General features: G+C 40.7%; 2 protein-coding genes across 9 annotated transcripts in view; one reads left to right on the top strand and one right to left on the bottom strand.

Annotated features, from left to right (window-relative positions):
- NT5C3A (5'-nucleotidase, cytosolic IIIA) overlaps positions 1–12,989 on the bottom strand; it is a 28,989-nt gene extending 16,000 nt beyond the window's left edge. The window contains exon 1 of one of the 3 annotated variants that reach the window (XM_074841290.1): positions 12,661–12,989. In XM_074841290.1, coding sequence (XP_074697391.1) covers positions 12,661–12,798 — 138 coding nt within the window. In that variant the 5' untranslated portion in view covers positions 12,799–12,989. The remainder of the gene's footprint in view (positions 1–12,660) is intronic. The other 2 variants (XM_074841298.1, XM_074841320.1) reach the window with 2 other exon arrangements.
- A 400-nt stretch (positions 12,990–13,389) lies between these two features.
- The window catches only part of BBS9 (Bardet-Biedl syndrome 9), a 323,390-nt gene continuing 315,799 nt past the window's right edge, over positions 13,390–20,980 (top strand). For 3 of the 6 annotated variants that reach the window (XR_012625295.1, XR_012625297.1, XM_074841223.1), the window contains exons 1-3: positions 13,390–13,583; positions 14,619–14,739; positions 19,645–19,795. Coding sequence is in view for 4 of the 6 variants with exons in the window: in XM_074841223.1 (XP_074697324.1) it covers positions 14,628–14,739; positions 19,645–19,795 (263 nt within the window). In the remaining 2 variants the exon portion in view is untranslated. Of the gene's footprint in view, positions 13,584–14,246; positions 14,286–14,618; positions 14,740–19,644; positions 19,796–20,980 lie in introns of all 6 variants that reach the window. The other 3 variants (XM_074841233.1, XM_074841242.1, XM_074841252.1) reach the window with 3 other exon arrangements.

Raw genomic sequence — 20,980 nt, forward strand, 5'->3', positions numbered from 1 at the left:
CAAAATTTCTGTAAACATTAATACAGCCAACACCTAATTCTTAGAAAAACATCTACTGTATCTCTAACAACAATGTACTTTCACTTTAATGAAAATGCTGTATATGAAACTCCTCATCTACAAAACAAGACTGTCTTTGCAACTCTAAGAAACCTTTGTGTCAAACACTTTAATTACAATAGTTACTACTGACCATGCTCTGTTACTGCTGCTTTGAGTCAGTTGAGCATTTTGTTTATAGTGTTTCACTTCTGCTAAGGGATTAATTAAAATTAGGCCTTCTTTTCTAAAGACAGAGAAACAAAGTCCAGCATGACATTTTTACTCTCACAATACTGAAGGTCATTTAAATACATTTTGAGAACCACAAACTAAAGAGGTATAGCTATTTCAACAGATAGGTTCTATTTTAACCTCTTCTCTTTGGCTGAGGGCCATATCTCAACTGCGGAATATTCTATGCAGAAAAAGAGAGAGAGAGACAGAGAAAGAACAACACTTAAAACATTACAAGATTTGTCATTCATATAAAACCAGGAAAAGGTTCAACTTTATATGGTGGTGTGTTAGGTTTGTAGAGATTCAGGATGCTCCCAAAGAGTATGAAGCCCTAGAAGTTTTTAGTGTGAAGCAATGAAAAACTGGTTCTACTGGTCCTTACACACCTCTGCCCTAGGTTGCACCTATTTGTGGAAAGAAATGAACACAGCACAGAAATTATGTAAGCAAATAAGCTGAATTTTTTTTTAAAGTAAAAAGTTGAATACTTCAACAAAACTGACATCAGCTTTTAAAGATCAAGAAAGAGGTCATATTTAAGAGTAATTTCTGTTCATTAGAATATTTGCTACAAAATACAAAAACAGACTGAATCCTGTCTACAGTATAAACATTAGCTCATGGCTTTTCATTAGCTTAACTTTTATTCTTGTTTAGTGAGCCTACTACAACTGAACAACTTTGAATATATCCCTATATATTTAGCATATTGCCCAACTTTACTTGAGCAGTACCTTAATTTATTGCCAGGATCAATTTTAAACATTAAATAACTGTATTTGTTTTCTAATTTTGCTTTTGTAATAAGTCTACTTAGTAGATATTTTCCAAAGCCGACTACTTGATATAATCTCCACAAGACAGGGAAAGCTAACTGAACCTTAGCACTCAAGTACCAAACCAAGCAGAAGAAAGGAACCACCATAAAATAATTTAATTCAAACATGATTTTTATTCATGTCCTAGTGAACTGAGTTAATGAATAGCATACTGGTTCCACCAATAGCTTTTTATATTTGTAAATGACAATTACAAAGAAAATAAGATAAATGTTCAGTTTGATGAAGCTGGGCTAAATAAAGCTTTAGAAGGATGCCTTGCAGGAGTTTTGGATACCACTTATTTTTTCAGTACAGGTTTGGTGTAAAAAAATGCTAGCCATATTTACAGCTGGTATGATACAATACAGAAATACTATTTGTATAGGAAAGTGTGTGTGTATTATAGAGATCATTCAAGAGGAATGTAAGAGATTCTTTAAACAGAAAAAGCTTGAACAGCACTTCTATGGAAAAGTGCTAAGAACACATTAAAGACTGAATTCATTAAACTGTGATAAATCCAGAGAAGACATATGTTAAGATAACCTGAGGGTTTTATAAGACTCAGCAGTACCATTTTAGCTGAGAATTCTTTTTGTCTACTCAGCTATCGTATTTTAAAAAGGCAAAAATAAATGCATGCACCAAACCCATTAGAGGAGGTAAACACTGTATCACAAGACATATTTAGCAACTTTATCTGATAGAGATTTTGTAGATCTGATCAGAGATCAATCTTTCTTTACAAGATAAAACTGGTGATCATCTATAGTCTGGCCATTTATGGCTGTTTTGAACACAAAGTTATTAGTGCTAACACATACACTCAAATGTACAAAGAACAGCTAAACTTAAGTATTTATTCTTGTGTTTAATACAACAATCACTATGATGTTGTACTCACTGAAAAATTGTACCTCAATAAACCCACTGTTATTCATTAAAAAAATAAGGCTACATAAAGACACATTTTAATTCAGCAAGATAACTGCACATGTTTTAAGCATGGAGTAGATCACCAGTTTCATTTGGACTAAGCAAAGGTTTTAAGCGGTGGGCAAGAACAATGATTAGCTTATGTTAAGGTGAGATAAATTATTCTGGTTTAGTGATCTCTCAAGGTGGTTACTCTATGAAAGTGTATGAGGTCAGAATTAGAAGGGGGTTTTTGTGTGTGGGTTTTGGTTTTTTTTTTTTTTTTTTAAAAACAGTTTCTGCAGTTCTGGAAATCTAAAATGAATAGAGTTTTTAGCATCAATTTGAAACATGTAGCAAGTCATGACTTGCAACTGTACATGACATTGCTTGTTCAGATGAGAGAATAAAAGATACTGCAGCATCATTGTCCCTTATGCACCTTCCTCTTGTGCTTAGAAAAACACTCTAAAAGCAGAGATCTCTGCTGGGGATAAATCAACAGACATTTTGAATCTTACAAGAAAGTAGGACTGAAGACAAGACAAATACATTGCTGACTTGGTATCTTGAAGTCCAGGTAATAGAACATAAGGGTAAGAGGTTTTGATGGACTTATACATGAATCACAGACGTATGTCTCAAACACAGAGGTATTGTTACACGTTATAAAACTCAGAACTGTTACAACTGTGGCAACAGAAGTCGACACTTTATGCAATATTTCAAATCCTCTATAGAAGTCTGTGAAGGACTATTAGTACCTAGAGCCTCAATTTCCAGTATTTCATGTGATCTCCTCCTGTCAGTTACTACTTCAGGCAAAAATTTAGTCTCCTACTGAGAGAATCTATGGGGTACAAACCATACAGAACCAGTTCTGAAGATTCTGGGTTTGAATTAATACAGCTCAGGGCAGGCACCTTTTGCCTCTGATTGTATGTTAGGGGAATCAACTCATCTCTGTGGTTTGCTCCTACTCCCTCACTCTGGAGAGGATTAACCTTTGAAACTGGTAGGTTAAAAAAATATTATGTATTGTTTAGTAATCAGTGAGTATCTAGAAATGATCAAGTGATCTTCAGTCAGTAGCCATGTATCTTGGAAATACCAGTCTGTAAATGATATCCTACTTGAGCCAGGGTTTAATCTGATGTTTTTTTCTTAACCATTCCTCTCCTTGCCAAGAAAAGAATATAAAAATATTCTAAATGTAAGCAAGCTCAGATCAATACTAAGAAGTTATTATATTATGCTTAGATTTTACAAATAGCTTCTAAATCACCAGAATTGAAAGAAGACATCAAGGTTGTGACACTCAGCTCAGTGCAGGGCAGAAGAAAACTGAGCCTTTTTTCTTGGCCTTCATACTTACATTTCACTGGTGCCTATTCTTACCAATGCTTTCTGGATAGCCTGCTTTATAAATCCATTAGGCACTTGCAACTTAAATACCAAATCCAGTTCCAGTTTCCCTACCTTACAGGGGATAGAGCAGAACTGGAAAAGTTGCTGAGAAGGGCAGTAAGGATGAACCACGGTATGAAAAGCTGCCATACAGTGAACAATTGAATATAACAGAATTCTTCAGCCTGGGAAATAAATGACTGGATGGCATAGAAAAGGTCAATAGGGAAAGATTGTTCATTGTCTCTTACAGTGTAAGAGGTAGAGGTCATCAACTAAAATTAACAGGAGGCACATTCAAAACAAATGAAAGGAGTCAGCTACAGGTCACACAATGAAGTAAAGTAGTGAGATGTGGAATTCTTTCCTGGTGATACCGTAAGTTTACACAGTCTTAAAAAGGTACTGCATAACAGCATTAAAAAAGCTCATCTTAAATTACAGACACTGTCTCTGAAATACAAGCTGCTGGAGGCTGGGAAATTATTCTGGAAAAAAAAAACCCATGACAATTTACCCCATTCTTATGCTTTCCCTGAGTCTCTGCTATAGACCACTACTAGACAGATGGTACTGCCTGTATCAGGCAAGACCTTTCATGGAAGGTAAGTCAACATTCCCTGTTTGTAACATGTGACAACAGGGAGATTCATTTGCTCTTCACAATAGTGCTTCAGTTTAATTTCAAGTACAGATACAGAAAATTCATTTTTGACAAATCAGAATTTTTGAATTTGAGTGGTACTCTCATCTTCTGTTAATACTGCTATGGTAACAGGATAGATGTTGAGTCTGGCTATCTGAAAGATCCTCTTCCCTCTCATGTTACACAGAATCTAACGCTTAGTGAAAGAATGCTTACAGGTGAGGTCGTTGGTACAACTAATCCTTCTTCAAAATATCTAGGCAAACTGTATAGAATTCTAAGAACTGGCAGTATGTAGATACTGTGGTGTATTTATAAATTCTTCATTAGCTATCAGGTGTGCAAAAGCTCACCTTGCATAACAATGTAATTCTGATGACCTATATTATTTTTTCCCCAAACTGTACATTTGCATGTGTACTTTTTATAACTAAATATGCTGTATATATCTATATGCACATGCACTGAAAGAACTTAAAACAAATGCTTGTTTTCCTAGAAGCTTCCCATGTAACACTCTCTCAAATGGAATTTGCATTCAGCCCAAGGCCTGGACTGAAGCAGTTGCTGCTGATTCTCTTCTTCTCTTATCTGCTTCTAAGAAAAAAACATCTGCTTAGATTTTTTTCACTAAGCCTAAGAATGCTGTATCTAGATCAAATAAACTCTGACCCTTGAATAGTGGAGTTGCGGGACCCAGTTTGAAAGCAAAGTCAGCAGGACAAAGTTTAATCTACAATGCATTACCAGACACTACAATTCTGATGGAAGAATGTAGTGCTAAATGTATATTCCAATTAAAGTTACGCATTGAGACTAATTAAGTTTTTAACTGTTAGGATCTCTTTGAGTACAGATCCATCTTTAAACTTGTTGAAAAAATAATCCCTTAAGCCTAAAGATGAAATACAGCTACCATACACTCATTTTAAAGGTAATAAGCAGCATGATGACTTGAGGCATGATGGATTGTTTTGCCTCTATGTCTCATTGTTTTATGGGTGTTTCTGACTGCTGGATCCATTCAAAGATGCAACTGGATGCTCCTTATTTCTTGTATCTCTGTGTATTTGCCCTCTGGAAGTGATATAGGACATCATATTATTATGTTATGTTTATTAAATAGTTTTTAAAATTTATTTTTGTCATTATTGTCTGAGATGAGTCAGTGCAGTTCTGTATTCTTTTGGGGTGTTACTGAACAAAAAGAATATAGTATTTAAACATGGTGTCTTCTTTGACTTGTGTGCTGCAACCTTAAGCATATGTCTACTTGTATTGAAAAATGCCTCATCTTTTTTTACATTCAGGTAAAACACTCTATTGATGTAAGGGTTTGCGAAATTAGAAAAATCCAGTGGACTTTCAATACGCACTGATTTTTTTTTTTTCTTAAACAGTCAGAAACTTCAAACAAATAACCTAAGATAGAGGTGACCAACACAACAGCCACAGGTTCCAGCTTAATGGTTCAGTGCCAGTCAAGCTGCTGCATGATTGACATGGGACTAAAAATCTGCCTACTGCAATCATCATAAGATCTCTGATGTTTTACAGCAGCTGACCATTGGTGATTGATTATGTTTGGGTAAGGGGAAGGGGCTGACCTCCAGCAACTGGTCAACACAGCTGCCTCACACAGACCTCTCCCTCAGGAAGAAATAGTCACTACAGATCAACCGCTGCACAGTAACATGACTGCAAGAAGGCCAGGGGAAAAGTTAGACTTCGCATCCTAGCTTTTATTTTCCACATCCTCCATGACAGTATACTTAGCCAACTCTCTTGCCCAGTCTTACCTGGCCTTGTATCTCTTTGCATGCTGGTTAGGAAAGGAGGCCAGGAAGACTAGTTGTGAGCTATTCCTGCGTCTCAGTTGCACTTAAGTGTGTGATGGGACCAGCCAAATTTCAGTGCTGAGCATCTGACAGGCAGCAGAGACACAGCTGCTACTCTAGGTCCTCTGCATGCAGGAGCAGTTTAGCTGTTACGTGTCTGACCTGGAGTCGGGTAGTAGCCAAAAAATTCCAGTCACTGTGGGACAGGATTTCTTAAATGACAGGTCACTTACAGAGTAGTGTATATCCCTCTTCAGAGATCTGCCGTGCAAATAGATACAAAATTCACACTAGTGCCACCTGCTGCTCTACACTGCCTGCTGCAGCTCACCTAGCTAAAATGTAAATCCTGAAAATTATTTACCATCTGACAAATGCACCAAATGACAGCAGTAAAATCTAACAGTGTGCTTCTGATATTTTCTCTTAAACTCTCTCCAAGACTTACTCTTCTCAGTAAGTGGAGAGTATACTGTAGTATACTTGCACAAAATACGCTTGCGTATTCACACGTGGAAGGAAGAAAGGGGGCTGATGGTTGAAGGCTATTATCGTGAATTGGAAGTAGCCAACACAGAAAAATATTATGTATTTTGCAATTCATTCAAGTAAAAAAAAAAAAGGTAAGAGGCAGCTATTCTAATTTTTTTTTTTAAGGAAAGAACTTCAAAAGTTCAGGTATTTTAAAAATGTTTCCAAACTTATGCAAACTGTGACATTTTAACCTTTACAGGTACATTTAAAATTGCTATTGAATTTACAGCTAGTATTCTCCTGCCTATAAATGCATGGATCCATGCCCTGGGTCTCTTCAATGCCTATACTGATCAATGTAGATATTTTTTATAAAAGTTGCTAACTCAAGACTGACTGTTGAAATGCTATGTAACTTTAATTCATAATATGAACAAATTTGCAATGGTATGTGTATTCAGACAATTAAAAAACCTTCTTACTGCTTATATTGTTTGACAGTTAAAGGTAATACATTTAATACTTGCAGTATTTGCTATTGATCTTAATACCATTACAGCTCAACCAATAATCACGAGTTACTACAGGAGAAAAATCACTTAAAAATATGACTTAACACATACCAAGCATTTATGAAAAGATAAACATATTCCAGAGCAGAATGATTCACTGAAAGATTGCTCTTCTGTCTTGGAGAAAGACTTTATACAAAAGATAAAAGAAAGTTGTAAACAAGCTCTCCTGAGACTATACCTACAATATATATCGTCTCCTGACATTTACTTATATTTACTACTTGGAGCTCAATTTTCAGGTGTAGTTCATCATCATGTTTTTGATAACTGTTATAACTAGGATAAATGAGTTCTAAAGAAACACAGAATTAAAGATTTAATTGATCTTCACATACCCATTCTTTGTAAGAATATATGTTTCAAGACCTACTGAAAAAAAAAGGCAGCAATTTCAGAAAATTAAGACCTACTTCTGAAACAGATGGTTAAATTGTAGGATCAGCTTATTATACTAAATAAAATATTAGTATGTACATGATCTATATAGTAGACTACTTTTTGATTCTTAACAGTGTTAGAAGAAAACACTGAAACTGAATCAATTTTTCTTCTTCTAGGATCCAAATTTTTAAAATTTCCAACTGATTATTTTACAGTGAGAATAAAAACCCATTACTAGTATCTAAGTTGTATCAACATGAACTATGCTTAAAATGTTTTTCCTGGCCTGTGTAAACTTGCTTTACAAGCCACATTCTGGGTTATTATATATCTAATGATTATCTGTGCAAAATGCCTGTGGGCAACACAACCTTGTTTTAGTAATGCTGGTGTTTATCACTGTCAATGTGATTTTTCTACTGAGGAATACAGTCTAAACAAAAACCAAGTTTTATAGAAATAGTTACATGACAGCTCCAGTCCTCATATCAAATTTAACTTGGTTTTAAAATTTTAACAATATTCTAAAAATTATTCTAATGCTCTAGTTGCTAGTAATGCAAGGGCTCTTAGTCACACGTCAGTAGGCAAGGGTAGTATTAGGTCTCAGGAGTTCTTTCACTTTTCACTACTTAGGTTCATATCCATTCTTTCGGAACAGTATTATTCCCACATGGATCACATCACTGGACAGCTCTCAAGGTCATGACATTTTAAATATTATCACTGCAATACCCAGAAAGTGACAGTGTCCTGCAGTGGTATCGTTAGAGAAAGTCCATGTTCCTTCTGTTCCCCTTTTGTTGATTCTAGTTTTCTCAGGCTCAAACTCTTCTTTGTCTTTGTATAGGAAAAAGTATGTATGAAGTTGTTCCACATACTAGCCATTTAGATTCTTGAATACGTATGCTACATATTACATACTCCTTTATTCTCCACTGGGACGTCATCGATGTCTCATGCCAGAGTAATGTCACAGTTACTCTAACAACTAGTTACTAGCAACAAGACAAGAATAAAGAAGTGGAGTGGTATGTGACTGCTGCCAGTTGTAAAGGTCTGTATCCTTCATCTGTGGCACAAATGCTCTGATGCCCTATGAAACAAGAAGCCAGTCTCACTAGAGACTGGCAAGTGAAAGAAAATAATAATAATAAAAAATCTCCCCACACAAACCCTATGACAGTCAGAATCACAGAAGACATTCCTTTCTTTCTTAGGGAAGTAGATAAATAGCAATTACCTCACTTCTTACTCATTTGCTTATTTCTCTCCAGGTAAATTCTAATAGTGCAAAAATCCATGCATTTCTTTCCCTCCCCCAACATATTAAAAGGGAAACTGGCCAGAGACATTTAACAATGGCTGGTTGAAAAACTCCTGTAAAATGAGAAACTGCTTTTCAAGTTGATTTTTAATTTGCTGTTGTTGAAATTTGATATAAAGTCTGGTTTTTGGGTAATGAGATCCTCTCACTTCAGGGACAGAATGGAGAAATAGACAAATGTAACTAAGCATTTGCCCAGTGTTCTGCAAAACCTGAGAGAATAAGTCTCAATTTAAGGTATTTTGCTATTCTGTTTTCAACCAGTTCTATTATGTTTCTCATCCTTAGATAATAAACACAATAAAAAGCTTCAAAACTAAAGAGTGAGGAACAAGCTGTGGAAAAAAATCCAAGGTTCTAACAATTTCGTTTATGAAACTGACAAACAACAAAAAATACTGTTACTCCAGTTAAGTAATTTTTCTTCCATTAATCCCATATTTTATTTAGCATGGGCTATTCCTTACAGATGAGTGTTTCTGAAAGACTTAGGCATCATTCTTCACTCTGGTTTGTGCACACCTGTTTTCTGCTGAGTTTCTAAAAGGCTTCACAAAGAGTAAGCAAGAAACTGAAGTCTACTGTCAGTAGAATTGATTTGCTCTATAAGGATCCACTACTTCATTGCAAACTTGTCTGGGGCCTGAAAAATCCAAAAGATTGAGTGTTACTCTAAGGTTTAATCTCTTTTTAAAGTAGCTATCAAACATTAGCTAATAGGTTACTTTAAGAATCTAATTAATTATTAACCTTCCTTTAATTTAAAGTTAGCAACCTTGTGGCTAACTTACCTTCACCTGACTGTAGGAATACTTTTACAGAAATGACAGTTTGGCTGTGCAAAGTAATACAGAAGGCTTTGGGAGGTAGTTGTTTCCTGATACACAGAGTAAAACTTCACATGACTGGCTATGTATTTACTGTTAATACCTCTGTTTCTTCAGAAGTGGAGCCAAAGTAACTGTGTCTACATTTACCAGTGCCTAAGGGAAACTCACTATTTAGATGGTCAATGAAGACACAATATTAACACTTTAATTCTAAATGTAAACCTTTGCTTCCAAATAAGATGCAGTAATTTTATGGTGTCTTTATTAAGGTTAAATTTGTGTACCAGTCTAATTACTTTGCTCAAGAATTCATCTACTGAAATGTGAGATAGATATTTAAGAATTTCTTGATTTTTATTATTCAACAAGGAAACATTGCTTACCCTGATATCTTCCACAATGCTTGAGAATCTTTTCCACTTTTCTTCACATTAAACATTCTTGGTGTCATAATCCCTGACACTAACTTGTCTTGTAGATATTCTATTTGATTTGTAAAGGTCACTGTCTTTTTAGCATTAAGCACTGCTATAAGTCAGGTTTTTACTTACATTTGGGCCTTATATTTATCTAATGTTATTTTAACTAAGAAAAAAAGTCAAGAAACTTACTGCTGCAGTTAATTATAATGAAAGAAGATTTCATTGGTGAGAATTAAAGTCACATAACTAAGGTATAAATAGGCCTGCTCCCTACTGATTTTGATAAAAGTTATAAATCAAGGTAATTCTGACTCTAATGGGGGTATGAAACCAAAGTGTAATGTTCCCCAAACAAAACTTGAACTAAAAAATCTACTGAAAATACAGAACAGTCCTGTAATTTTAATCTAACACAGAAGACCAGGCTGGTATAGTAACTCGTGTACTAGAAAAAATACATTTCAATAAAGCAGCATTGCTCCTCAACACCATCCTACCTTACACTAAATTACAGACTGGAAAACAGCACCTTCTCTTTGAAGCTCAAAGGAAGGTCTCTCTTGTGATAAACTAAACCAAATGCAGTGTCATGTAAATAACAAACATTGAATCAAATCTACATTGGTGGATAAAACTATTTCAGGAAGTTCTCTAGAATGCAGCATATTCAAGTAAAACAAACACTTAAACACATTTTTGCCCTTATTTGATGAACTAAACTTCTTGGTATGAAGTTTACATAACTATTTCACTTAATTCAAAGAAATTTCACAGCCTGGTTACATGTGTCCACTGAAAATACTTCCTGAGGAAGAAAGAAGACTTGCAGCTGATGAACTAAAGATGTTTGCTAGATGAAGAAGCTGCCAGCTTGAATATCCTTTGAAATGCTAGCTCTCTAAATGAGCAGGTAGTATTAACGTGTTGCATCCAACTGGTAACATGTTTCTGTATGAGAAGGCTGACATGCTTTGAACAAGCTTTATTTTTCCCTTGCAATTTAAAGTTGAGAAAAGCTCTGATCATAAAAGCAGAATTTTTAGAAGTATCTGTTTAGGCTCATGGATCTGCGTCCAAGAACACAGCTCTGAAAATGTTTTCTGAAGTACATACTTAAGAAATTCACTTACCAGAAATCAATTTAATACTGGTGTAATGGTTTTTTTCCCATACCAAAGGCAAAATCTTTGCAACAAAGATAAAAGTCAAAGTCTTCCCAGCCAAAACACCATTTAAACATTGTACAGAAAGTTAATACAAATACAGCAATTATTAGGCACTTTCTGAACTACAACTCAAATGGGATACTGTGAATAGAAGCTGGTGAAACTATTGGATCTGCCTTTTGAGTGTTTGTATGCTCAGGGTTTTAAATGCTGTTATTTTATGGTTGACGTAACTCTAAAGTAAGTTCTAGAATTAAAAAAAATTAATATAGTTAACTAGTGTTATGCAACTGTAAGTTTTCAAATCAGTTTTGTAAAATCCTGATATAGAGTCCAGAGACCTTTTTTAGAAACAGATCTAAAGCCTCTCTACAGTGGCAATCCAAATGTTCTGCTCTCCCACAAGCTGTTTTAAGTGGGCTCACAGAAACTAAAAAGCAAGACACCCCGCTCCAAATTGTTGTGAGTGATGTGAGTGATGACTAGAAACAGCATTCATATATTTTTTCAACAGTAAGTATGATGACTCCATGATTAGTAAAAATGCACAGTGTAATTCCACATTATCACAAACTGCATGGTATGACTTCCAATGGCAAGTGTTGCATCACGTAGCCAAGTGAGTGGTTGGCTCACAACTTACATAGAGTCCCAGTTCTCAGCAAAATCTATGTTTCCATGTGCAATTAAAAAAATAAATCTGAGCTTTTACTAAGGCTTTGCAAGGGAGATCACAAAATATCCATTGGCTAACATCAAGTGACTCGATGATTTCAGTTCAGTTCTTTGGTACAGCGGTGTCCAAATCATAAACCTCAAATTTTGAAGGATTTCAACATAATCAGCATACTGTCTAAACTAAGACCTTTTACCATCCAGTTACTAATAAGCAGATATTTAAATAATACCCGAAATAGCAAGTTTAACAAGGGCAGTAAGAGAGACAGCTCCATCTTCCTTTTATAGTAACTGTGAACAGACATTGCTTCCTATTTGCAACAGATGGCTAAACACGCCAACACGCCCCCCCTTTTTCTTTTAAACAAGTTACAAGTAGGCTTTTAAATTACCACTGAGCTTTACGCATAGGTACATACGGGCCGGACAGGCCAGGCCAGGCCAGAGCAGACGCTTTTAGCGCGGATGGATGGATCATGCTGTGGTGGCCCAGCTGCACCTGCCCCCCGCGTCTGTCTTTATGATGAGAAATTGGGCTCGACATCCCTCCCTCAGCCCCTTCGCCTCAGGGGTGGGCACAAGACACAGCCAGCCCCGCACATCTGGAGAGGAGACCCATCTCAACCTCTGGCGTCAGCCAGCAGCCGGACCGCCGGCAGCGGGCTCCGGACGTGTAGGAGAAGGGACTCGCGTGCTTTGGGCAAGGGGCCGGTATTTGAGGGCGGCGGGGGTCGGGCCGCCCGCGCCTTGCGGAGGCGGGGGGCGGATATCGGCCTGCGTCCACGGGGGCGGCCGGGGGGAGCCTGAGGAGACCGAAGGAGAAGGGGAAGGGCGTGCGGCCGGGGGCGGCGGGGCGCCGGCCTCCGCTGCGCCGCCCCGCTCTCGGCCTCTCACCACGTACCATCTCGATGATCTTGGTCTTCCTGCCCGTCTTCTTCTTCATGGTGAAGATGTACTGGGCCAGCACTACCCCGCCGACCAGGGCGCACACGCTGGCGCTGGCCACCGCCCCCATCTTCGCCACGGCGGTCCTGTCCATGGTAGCTGCCAGGGGCACGCTGAGGCGCCGACCGGTCGCTGCAGGGAGGCGGGGGGTGTCACGAAGGAGGAGGGGGTGCCCCTCAGCGCCGGCCCGAGCGCGTCCCCACCGAAACAACCGCCAGACCCGGCCGGGCGGTAACGACGGCGCCGCGCGCCGCCCGCCCCCCTCTCTCCCTCCCTCCCTCTCCTTCTCTCTCTCCCCCCCCGGCTCCGGCGCGGGCTCCCCGCGAGACGTCACGTGCGCGCGGCCGGCCGGCGGTACCACGCAAGTGGAAAAGGGCGGGGGGGGGGGGGGGGGAGAAGGAAAGGGGGGCGGCTGGTGGAGCCGGGCGCCGCAGAGGGCGAGAGGCTTCTGTGAGGGCTTTGAAAGGAAAAGCACTAGCCGGGAGGTTTGGGTCTTTCCTCGGGAAACGCAAAGCAACGCCTCTTTTTCATTCACCCCCCCCCGTACCGGAAGAAATGGCAGAGCCCAACGGTCCGCGGCGCCGCTTCCCGAACTACATTTCCCGGTGTCGGCGCGAGGCGCGGCGCTCCCGCCCTCCCGGAGGGGCGGGGCCGGGCGGGGCGGGGCGGGGCGCGGCCGGTGCTTTACGCGCGGTGAGCGGGGCGCCGGAGATGGCGGCGGCAGCAGTGGGGAGGGTGCGGTGATGCTGCTGGTTTGTGCCTCGCCTTTTGCTTCGCTTCAGGCTGCGTCTAAGCGAGGAGCTCCCGCGAGGAAAGGGGGCTGCCGCCCCGCAGCGGCGGGGAGCGCACCGCACCTGGGGGGTGCTGTCTGTCGCCCAGGTAAGTCCCCGCCGGTCTCTGTCTCCCTTCTCCCGCTCCGGGGCGTGGGTGAGTGTCCGGGCGGGGCTCGGGTGGGAGTGCTGCGGGTGCCGTGCAGGAGCTCTGTGAGGGAGAGGGGCTGTGGGGAGGGCGGTGCTGCCGCCAGCCTGCACTCGGCTGCAGCAGGTTGCTTGGCCGGCATAGCGACGGTAACCGCCTCAAGTGAGAAGAGAAATGGTTTTATTTGCCGGACGTGGTTTCCTTTAAAGAGGAGAGGCGCGGGCTTGCAGGCTGCGTTTGCTCCGAAGGAAAACAAGGGGTGAGCCCATCATTTTTCCTTCTTCCCGGAAGGAACCGCCGGAGCCGGCGCTGCCTGCCTGCCCCTCACCTCCTCCGCGGGCTGGGGGGTCGAGTGTCTTCAGGTTTGACCTACTCATGGCAGAGCTGTGAGTTTTGAGCTAGGGTAATGTTATTGTCAAGCCGCCTACAAAAGGATTAGTCTCTCTCTCCCCCCACCTTCTTAAAATAACAGCAGCTAGGGAGCAGAAAAGCTGATTTGTGCCCTATCTGACCGAGTTCTTTAGTCGTGTCACTAGGGCGTCTTCAAGGCGATTACTCGGTGGAGATTTTGATGATGTCTGTTTATGTCTTCATTTACTTTTCTAAAAATAAGTTCTCTTGCAGAAAACTTGCATCAGAATCTCTTTTTCCTGATGTTCCTTGGTAAGAGAGAAAACCTCAGTTCTGTGACTTTGAAAACTTGTATTACTTAAGGCTTTTAACAATTTAAAAAAAGCTGGTGGTTTTTTTCTTTGTATAACTAGCAGTGTCTATCACAACTAATTTGTAAACTAACAACAAGTTTTGTAAGGTTGTTTTCTGAACTACATAACCAGAAACCCAAGACACCTGAAATTAACATTTATTGACCTCGCACTAGAGCCATGTGAAACTAAGAGGTAGAACATACTCAAAGTTGTTACTAACAAAGTTGTTTGTATAAACATTTGTATATATATTAGTATACACTTTAAGAATGGTTTGTTTCCTTTTCAGTAGAGAAAAATGTCGCTGTTTAAAGCTAGAGACTGGTGGTCCACCATACTTGGAGAAGAGGAAGAATTTGACCAGGGCTGCCTGTGTGTTGCTGATGTTGATAATAGTGGCAGTGGACAAGGTAAATTCAGAATTACGTGGTTGTTGACTTACGCTACACAGCTGCAAGTTTGCTTTGACCAATGCTTACTGAAAGCTCGTTAGTCTGGCTAGTTGGCCAGGTAAAGTCTGCTATCTTTAATGTGTCCTGGTAGGCTTGAGAAGACAAAATCAGTACCATTTGTCTTTGTACATTTGTAAGTTTCTAAACATCTTAATTCTGGCTTGTGTTCAGTAGTAATTTCTCTCATGTCTTATTCCCTCAGTGGTAGATATCTTTAAAATAGAACATTTTCAATTAGTCATGGGAGCAAATGCACTTTGTAAGTTGTTGAAAAAGAGAAAGGTGAGACCTAATAAGTGAAGAATTTTAGAAAAACAACCTTTTCTGCCTGGAAAATAAATGGGCTGTTGAAATAAGTGACTCTGCTTGAGTAAACTCTGCTTTTCTATGTAGTCATTAAAAATGTGGAATGATCTTTGCTGTCAGGGGGAGGTCTTGAGTGTGTATGTTTTTTAAATTAATAAGTATTTGTGATCTTTCTCAATGATACACTCATGCTCATCTTGGAGCTGTTTTTGCTCAGTAGAGGTACTTGAGTTTGATTTCCCCATTGCCATATTCTTTATAACATTATTTTTATTTTAGATTGTCCCTTTCAGGAGGATTTGAATGAAGTTGAGCTGTTACTGGTTTGGTGTACAACCTTTTTCAGTAGAAATGCATGGAATCATTTGGGTTGGAAAAGACCTTTAAAATCATTGAGTCCAACCATTAACCTAACACTGCCAAGTCCACCACAAAACCCTGTCCCTAAGTGCTGCATCTGCATGTCTTTTAAATACCTCCAGGGATGGTGACTCAAACGCTTCCCTGGGCAGCCTGTTCCAATGCCTGATAACGCTTACAGTGAAAAAATTATTCCTAATATCCAGTCTAAACCTCCCCTGGTGCAACTTGAGGCCATTTCCTCTTGTCTTATTACTTTTTACTTGGGAAAAGAGACTGACACCCACCTTGCTACAACCTCCTTTCAGGTAGTTGTAGAGGGTGATAAGGTCTCCCCTGAGTCTCCTTCTCTCCAGGCTAAACAACCCCAGTTCCCTCAGCTGCTCCTCAGAAGACCTGTGCTCTAGACCCTTCACCAGTTTTGTTGCCCTTCTGTGGACACACTCCAACACCTCAGTGTCTGTCTTGTAGTGAGGGGCCCAAAACTGAACACAGTATTCAAGGTGTGGTCTCACTGGTGCTGAGTGCAGGGGGACAATCACTTCCCTAGTCCTGCTGGCCACACTATTTCTGATACAAGCCAGGATACCATTGGCCGCCTTGGCCACCTGGGCACACTGCTGGCTCATATTCATCTGGCTGCTGACCAGCAGCCCCAGGTCCTTTTCTGCCGGGCAGCTTTCCAGCCACTCTGCCCTGAGCCTGTAGCGTTGCACAGGGTTGGTGTGCAGGACCCAGCACTCGGCCTTGTTGAACCTCATACAGTTGGCCTTGTCCCATTGCTCCAGCCTGTCCAGATCTCTCTGCAGAGCCTCCCTACCCTCGAGCAGATCAACACTCCCACCCAACTTGGTGTCGTCTGCAAACTTACTGAGGGTGCACTTGATCCCTTCATCCAGATCACTGATAAAGATATTAAGCCAAACTGTCCCCAGTACTGAGCCCTGGGGAACTGTGACCAGTGCCAACTGGATTTAACTCTGTTCAGCACTACTCTTTGGGCTGTGCCATCCAGCCAGTTTTTTTACCCTGTAAGACTGCACCCATCCAAGCCACGAACAGCCAGTTTCTCCAGGACAATGCTGTGGGAAATGGTGTCAAAGGTCTTTAAAGTCCAGGTAGGCAACATCCACAGCCTTTCCCTCATCCACTAAGTGGGTCACCTTGTCACAGAAGGAGATCAGGTTTGTCAAGCAGGACCTGCCTTTCACAAACCCATGCTGACTGGGCCTGATTGCCTGATTGTACCATATGTGCCATGTAATGGCACTCAAGATGATCTGCTCCATGACCTTCCCTGGCACTGAGATCAAACTGACAGGCCTGCAGTTCCCTGGATCCTCCTTCAGGACCTTCTTGTAGATGGACGTCGCATTTGCCAGCCTCCAGCCACCTGGGACCTCCCTGGTTAGCCAGGACTGCTGGTAAATGATTGAACGTGGCTTGGTGAGCATTTCTGCCAGCTCCCTCAGTACCCTTGGGTGGATCCCATCCAGCCCCATAGACTTGTGTGTGTCTCAGTGGTGTAGCAGGTTGCTAACCCTTTCCCTTTGGATTATGGGGACTTCATTCTGCTCCCTGTCCCTGTCTTCCCGCTCAGGGGGCTGGGTACTCCGAGAACAGCTGATCTTACTATTGAAGACTGAGGCAAAGAAGGCATTAAGCACGTCAGCCTTTTCCTCATCCTTTGTCACTATGTTTCCTCCCGCGTCCAGTAAAGGATGGAGATTCTCCTTAGCCCTCCTTTTGTTGCTAATATATTTATAGAAACATTTTTTTGTCTTCTATGGCAGTAGCCAGATCAAGTTCTCGTTGGGCTTTCACCCTTCTAATTTTCTTCCTGTATAACCTCACGATATTTTTGTAGTCCTCCTGAGTTGCCTGCCCCTTCTTCCAAAGGTCATAAACTCTCTTTTTTTTCCCCTGAGTTCCAGCCAAAGTTCTCTGTTCAGCCAGGCTGGTGGTCTTTCCTGCCACCCATCTTTTGGCACATAGGGATGGCCTGCACCTAGCAACAAAAATAGGGCTAAGGACTGCCTCCCAAGGGACTTTGTCAACCAGGCCCTGAAGCAGGCCAAAGTCTGCCCTCCAGAAGTCCAAGGTGACAGTTCTGCTAATCCCATTCCTTACTTCTCCAAGAATCGAAAACACCGTTTTATGATCACTGTGCCCAAGATGGCCTCCAACTATCACATCACCCACAAGTCCTTCTCTCTTTGGAAGCAACAGGTCCACTGGGGTGCTTTCCCTAATGGGCTCACTCACCAACTGTGTCAGGAAGTTATTTTTAGTTATTTTCCATGCACTTCAGGAACCTCCTAGACTGTTTCTGCTGTATTGCATTTCCAGCAGACATCTGGTAAGTTGCAGTCCCCAACAAGAACAAGGGCTAGCGATTGAGAGACTTCTCCCAGCTGCTTATAGAATATCTCATCTGCCTCTTCATCCTGGGTGGGTGGTCCATAACAGACTCCCACCATGATATCTGCCTTGTTGGCTTTCCCCCTGATTCTTATCCATAAACACTCAACCCTATTGTTATCATTATCAAGTTCTAGACAGCCAAAACACTCCCTAACATACAGGGCTACCCCACCCCCTCTCCTTCCTTGCCCATCCCTTCTGAAGAGTTTATAGCCATCCATTGCAGCACTCCAGTTATGTGAGTCATCCCACCGTGTTTCCATGATGGCAACTGTATCATAGTTTTCCAGCTGCACAATGGCTTCCAGCTGCTCCTGTTTGTTGCCCATGCTGTGTGCATTGGTGTAGAGCACTTCAATTGGGCTGTTGATCCCACCGCCTTTTTTGGGCGAGAAGCCCTAATTCCTTAGGGCTTCCGTAGTTCTAGCAGATCAATAACCCTTGAGCCTTTGCTGCATGTGGATCTCCGTCCCCTACCTCCACTGGGATGGCAGACTGAAGGACCTTGCTAGTACACTGTCCCTCAAACATTGGTCTGCTGCCCCCAGGCTTATCTCTAGCGAGCCTGGTTTTATCCCTTTCCCCCTTCAAATCTAGTTAAAGCTCTTTCAGTGAGCCCTGCTAACTCCTGCACAAAGATCCTTTTCCCCCTTTGAGACAGGTGTACCTGCACTGTTGCCAGCAGGCCTGGTGTTTTGTAGACCAACCCATGATCAAAAACCTCAGAATTCTGCTGGAGTTCTAAATAGTCTTTTCCTAGTGGTAAAAAAGTATAATTGATATGAAAGCATGTTGTGGGAGTAGTAGTCTGCTGTTTTATTTACTTTCTCAACATTGTATTTTCTCTTTGTTTCTAGATTAGGCTCTTTTTCTTCCAGAGTTCAGGACCAGAAGTGAATCAGCTAGTTGCAATTGCTGAACCACAGGTCAAAATGTCCTCACTTAAGTATTTTTAAGGAATTAATAATTAAAATGAATTTAGTTTACTTCTGATGGAATACTTGTTACTGAACTGAGGAAAAGATGGGGGGGGGGGGAAGGCAGTCAGAGTTCTCTGAATGAGGGACTTAGGGGTACAAGTTTTTTGTGGCTGAAGAAGAGAGGAAGCAAGCAGCTGTTTTGAGCTTTTGACGTGGGGTCCTGTGGAACTAGGCAAAGCCCTTAGAGCCTGGAAAACTTGGTTTAGGGGTACTTGTATATTCTCCTGACTTGTGGACAAGTTTTATTGGTTTTGATTTTGATCTGCATTGATATGATGACCTATATCTAGAGGAAATAAGTACTGGCAACCGACTTGAGTTCTTGGTTGTTATGTCATGGGAGGCACCTCTTTGGGGTTTTTTCATTAATAATTTTTTGTTATTCACTGACAGCCAAATGACTGCTTGCTTAAAATACTGATTCCAGAATAACTGAATGTAACTATTGCGTTCCTCTTTGAGGTAATGGATCTGTCTCAAGAGCAGGTGATCTCAAGGCCTAGCTTTGACCTGATGCAGTAATTATCTGGCTTTAGTTTGCATTTGGATAAATGTCATTGGTCCCAGTTTTAAAATGTTACACCTCTGCTGATGTGGTATGTCTGTGCACCACTCCAAACTGTAGAAGCTGAAAGCTGGAAGTACTCTTCAAAACCAGAGTGGGACATAATCATTAGTTGAATCATGGAAATATTCTATCTTTTTAGGGTATTCTTTGAAGTGCTTCTACAGGAAATTGAATCCTGCATGTGCTATTGTATTCTGCAGTCTCCTTTTTTTTTTTTCTTCATAGATAAAATTATTGTGGGTAGTTATATGGGATATCTCCGAATCTTTAATCCACATCCCGTGAAACCTGGAGATGGACTACAACCTGAAGACTTGCTGTTGGAAGTGCAGTTACGAGAACCAATATTGCAGGTGGAAGTGGGAAAATTTGTTTCGTAAGTCATCAACAGGCTATGTTTGTTGCTGTTTATTTAAGGCTTAGATGTGATTTTCTTTGATTTGGGGGGTGAGTGTTCAGTTTCCAGATGGATAACAATTAAGCACATCTATGGATACTGTAGTATGCATTTGATCTGCTTCTTGAATCGTCTTGATATGAGAGAATTTTTACTTAATGTATATGTGGAGGATAATCTTCCAGATACTTGTACGATTTTTTTAAAAGTATGTTGAACAGGAAAAACCTTATGTTGAAAGTTTTTAGGTGTTAAGAAAACTTGAGTAACTTGTTATTATCTAAGGTGTAATATTGGCCAGTTGTTTTGGGTTTGATAGAGGACTGAAGATCTTTAATTCCAATGCATTTAGTGGAAATAAGTGGCCAGGTAGAGGAGGGATATGATGACTCTAAGGCCTTATATTTAACTGGCTGTGAGAGAATCCTTTAAGAACCAATTTCTAAAATAAAGTTCTCCTAAGTAGATTCTTCTACAGCCAAATAAATATATGTTCTTAAAGGATTAATTTTAATTTTGAAATTAACTTCTAATACTGCAGCCTGAACTTTATTTTTAAAATGAGAGAAAAACCTGTACTAACCACAGGAAAGACTGGTGCTCTGAGGCCAAAGGCCACAAGCTGAAAGGCCTACATCAGTTGGAAACTGTTCTTCTTTTATTCAGGCATTCATGGAGTGACCCTGTGCAGGAATTGTAATGTGAAATGATCTAAAACATTTTCTATAGTTACAGCACAAGAACTTTTTCTGTAGGACAAACTACGTAGGTTTGGAGGAAGAAGAATGTGGCTATAGGACTCTAAGCTTATGACTTCTGCCTTATAGTTTAATTAATTTAGGTTCCATGCAGCTAGTACAAAAGTGAATTTTAAAAAAAGTGATGTATGCAGTTGCTGAATAATACATGTCTGGAGGGATGATCCTCATATCCATTTGGTTTTTGGAAGAACTAACAGCACCTTGTTTGAAATGAATTCCAAGCTAAACTGGGAAGATAGTTGACTTGCTCTTCATACTTAAATCTGAAAATATGTTCTTAAAGGATTTGTTTTAATTTTGAAATTAACTCCAAATACTGCAGCATGAATTTAGGAAGATTAGCACTTCTGAGTTTTTATACTAGCATCCAACACCCAAACCTTTGGATTCAGTCCACACCTGA

This window comes from Strix aluco, chromosome 1 (genome assembly GCF_031877795.1).
Source record: "Strix aluco isolate bStrAlu1 chromosome 1, bStrAlu1.hap1, whole genome shotgun sequence".
Taxonomy (NCBI): domain Eukaryota; kingdom Metazoa; phylum Chordata; class Aves; order Strigiformes; family Strigidae; genus Strix; species Strix aluco.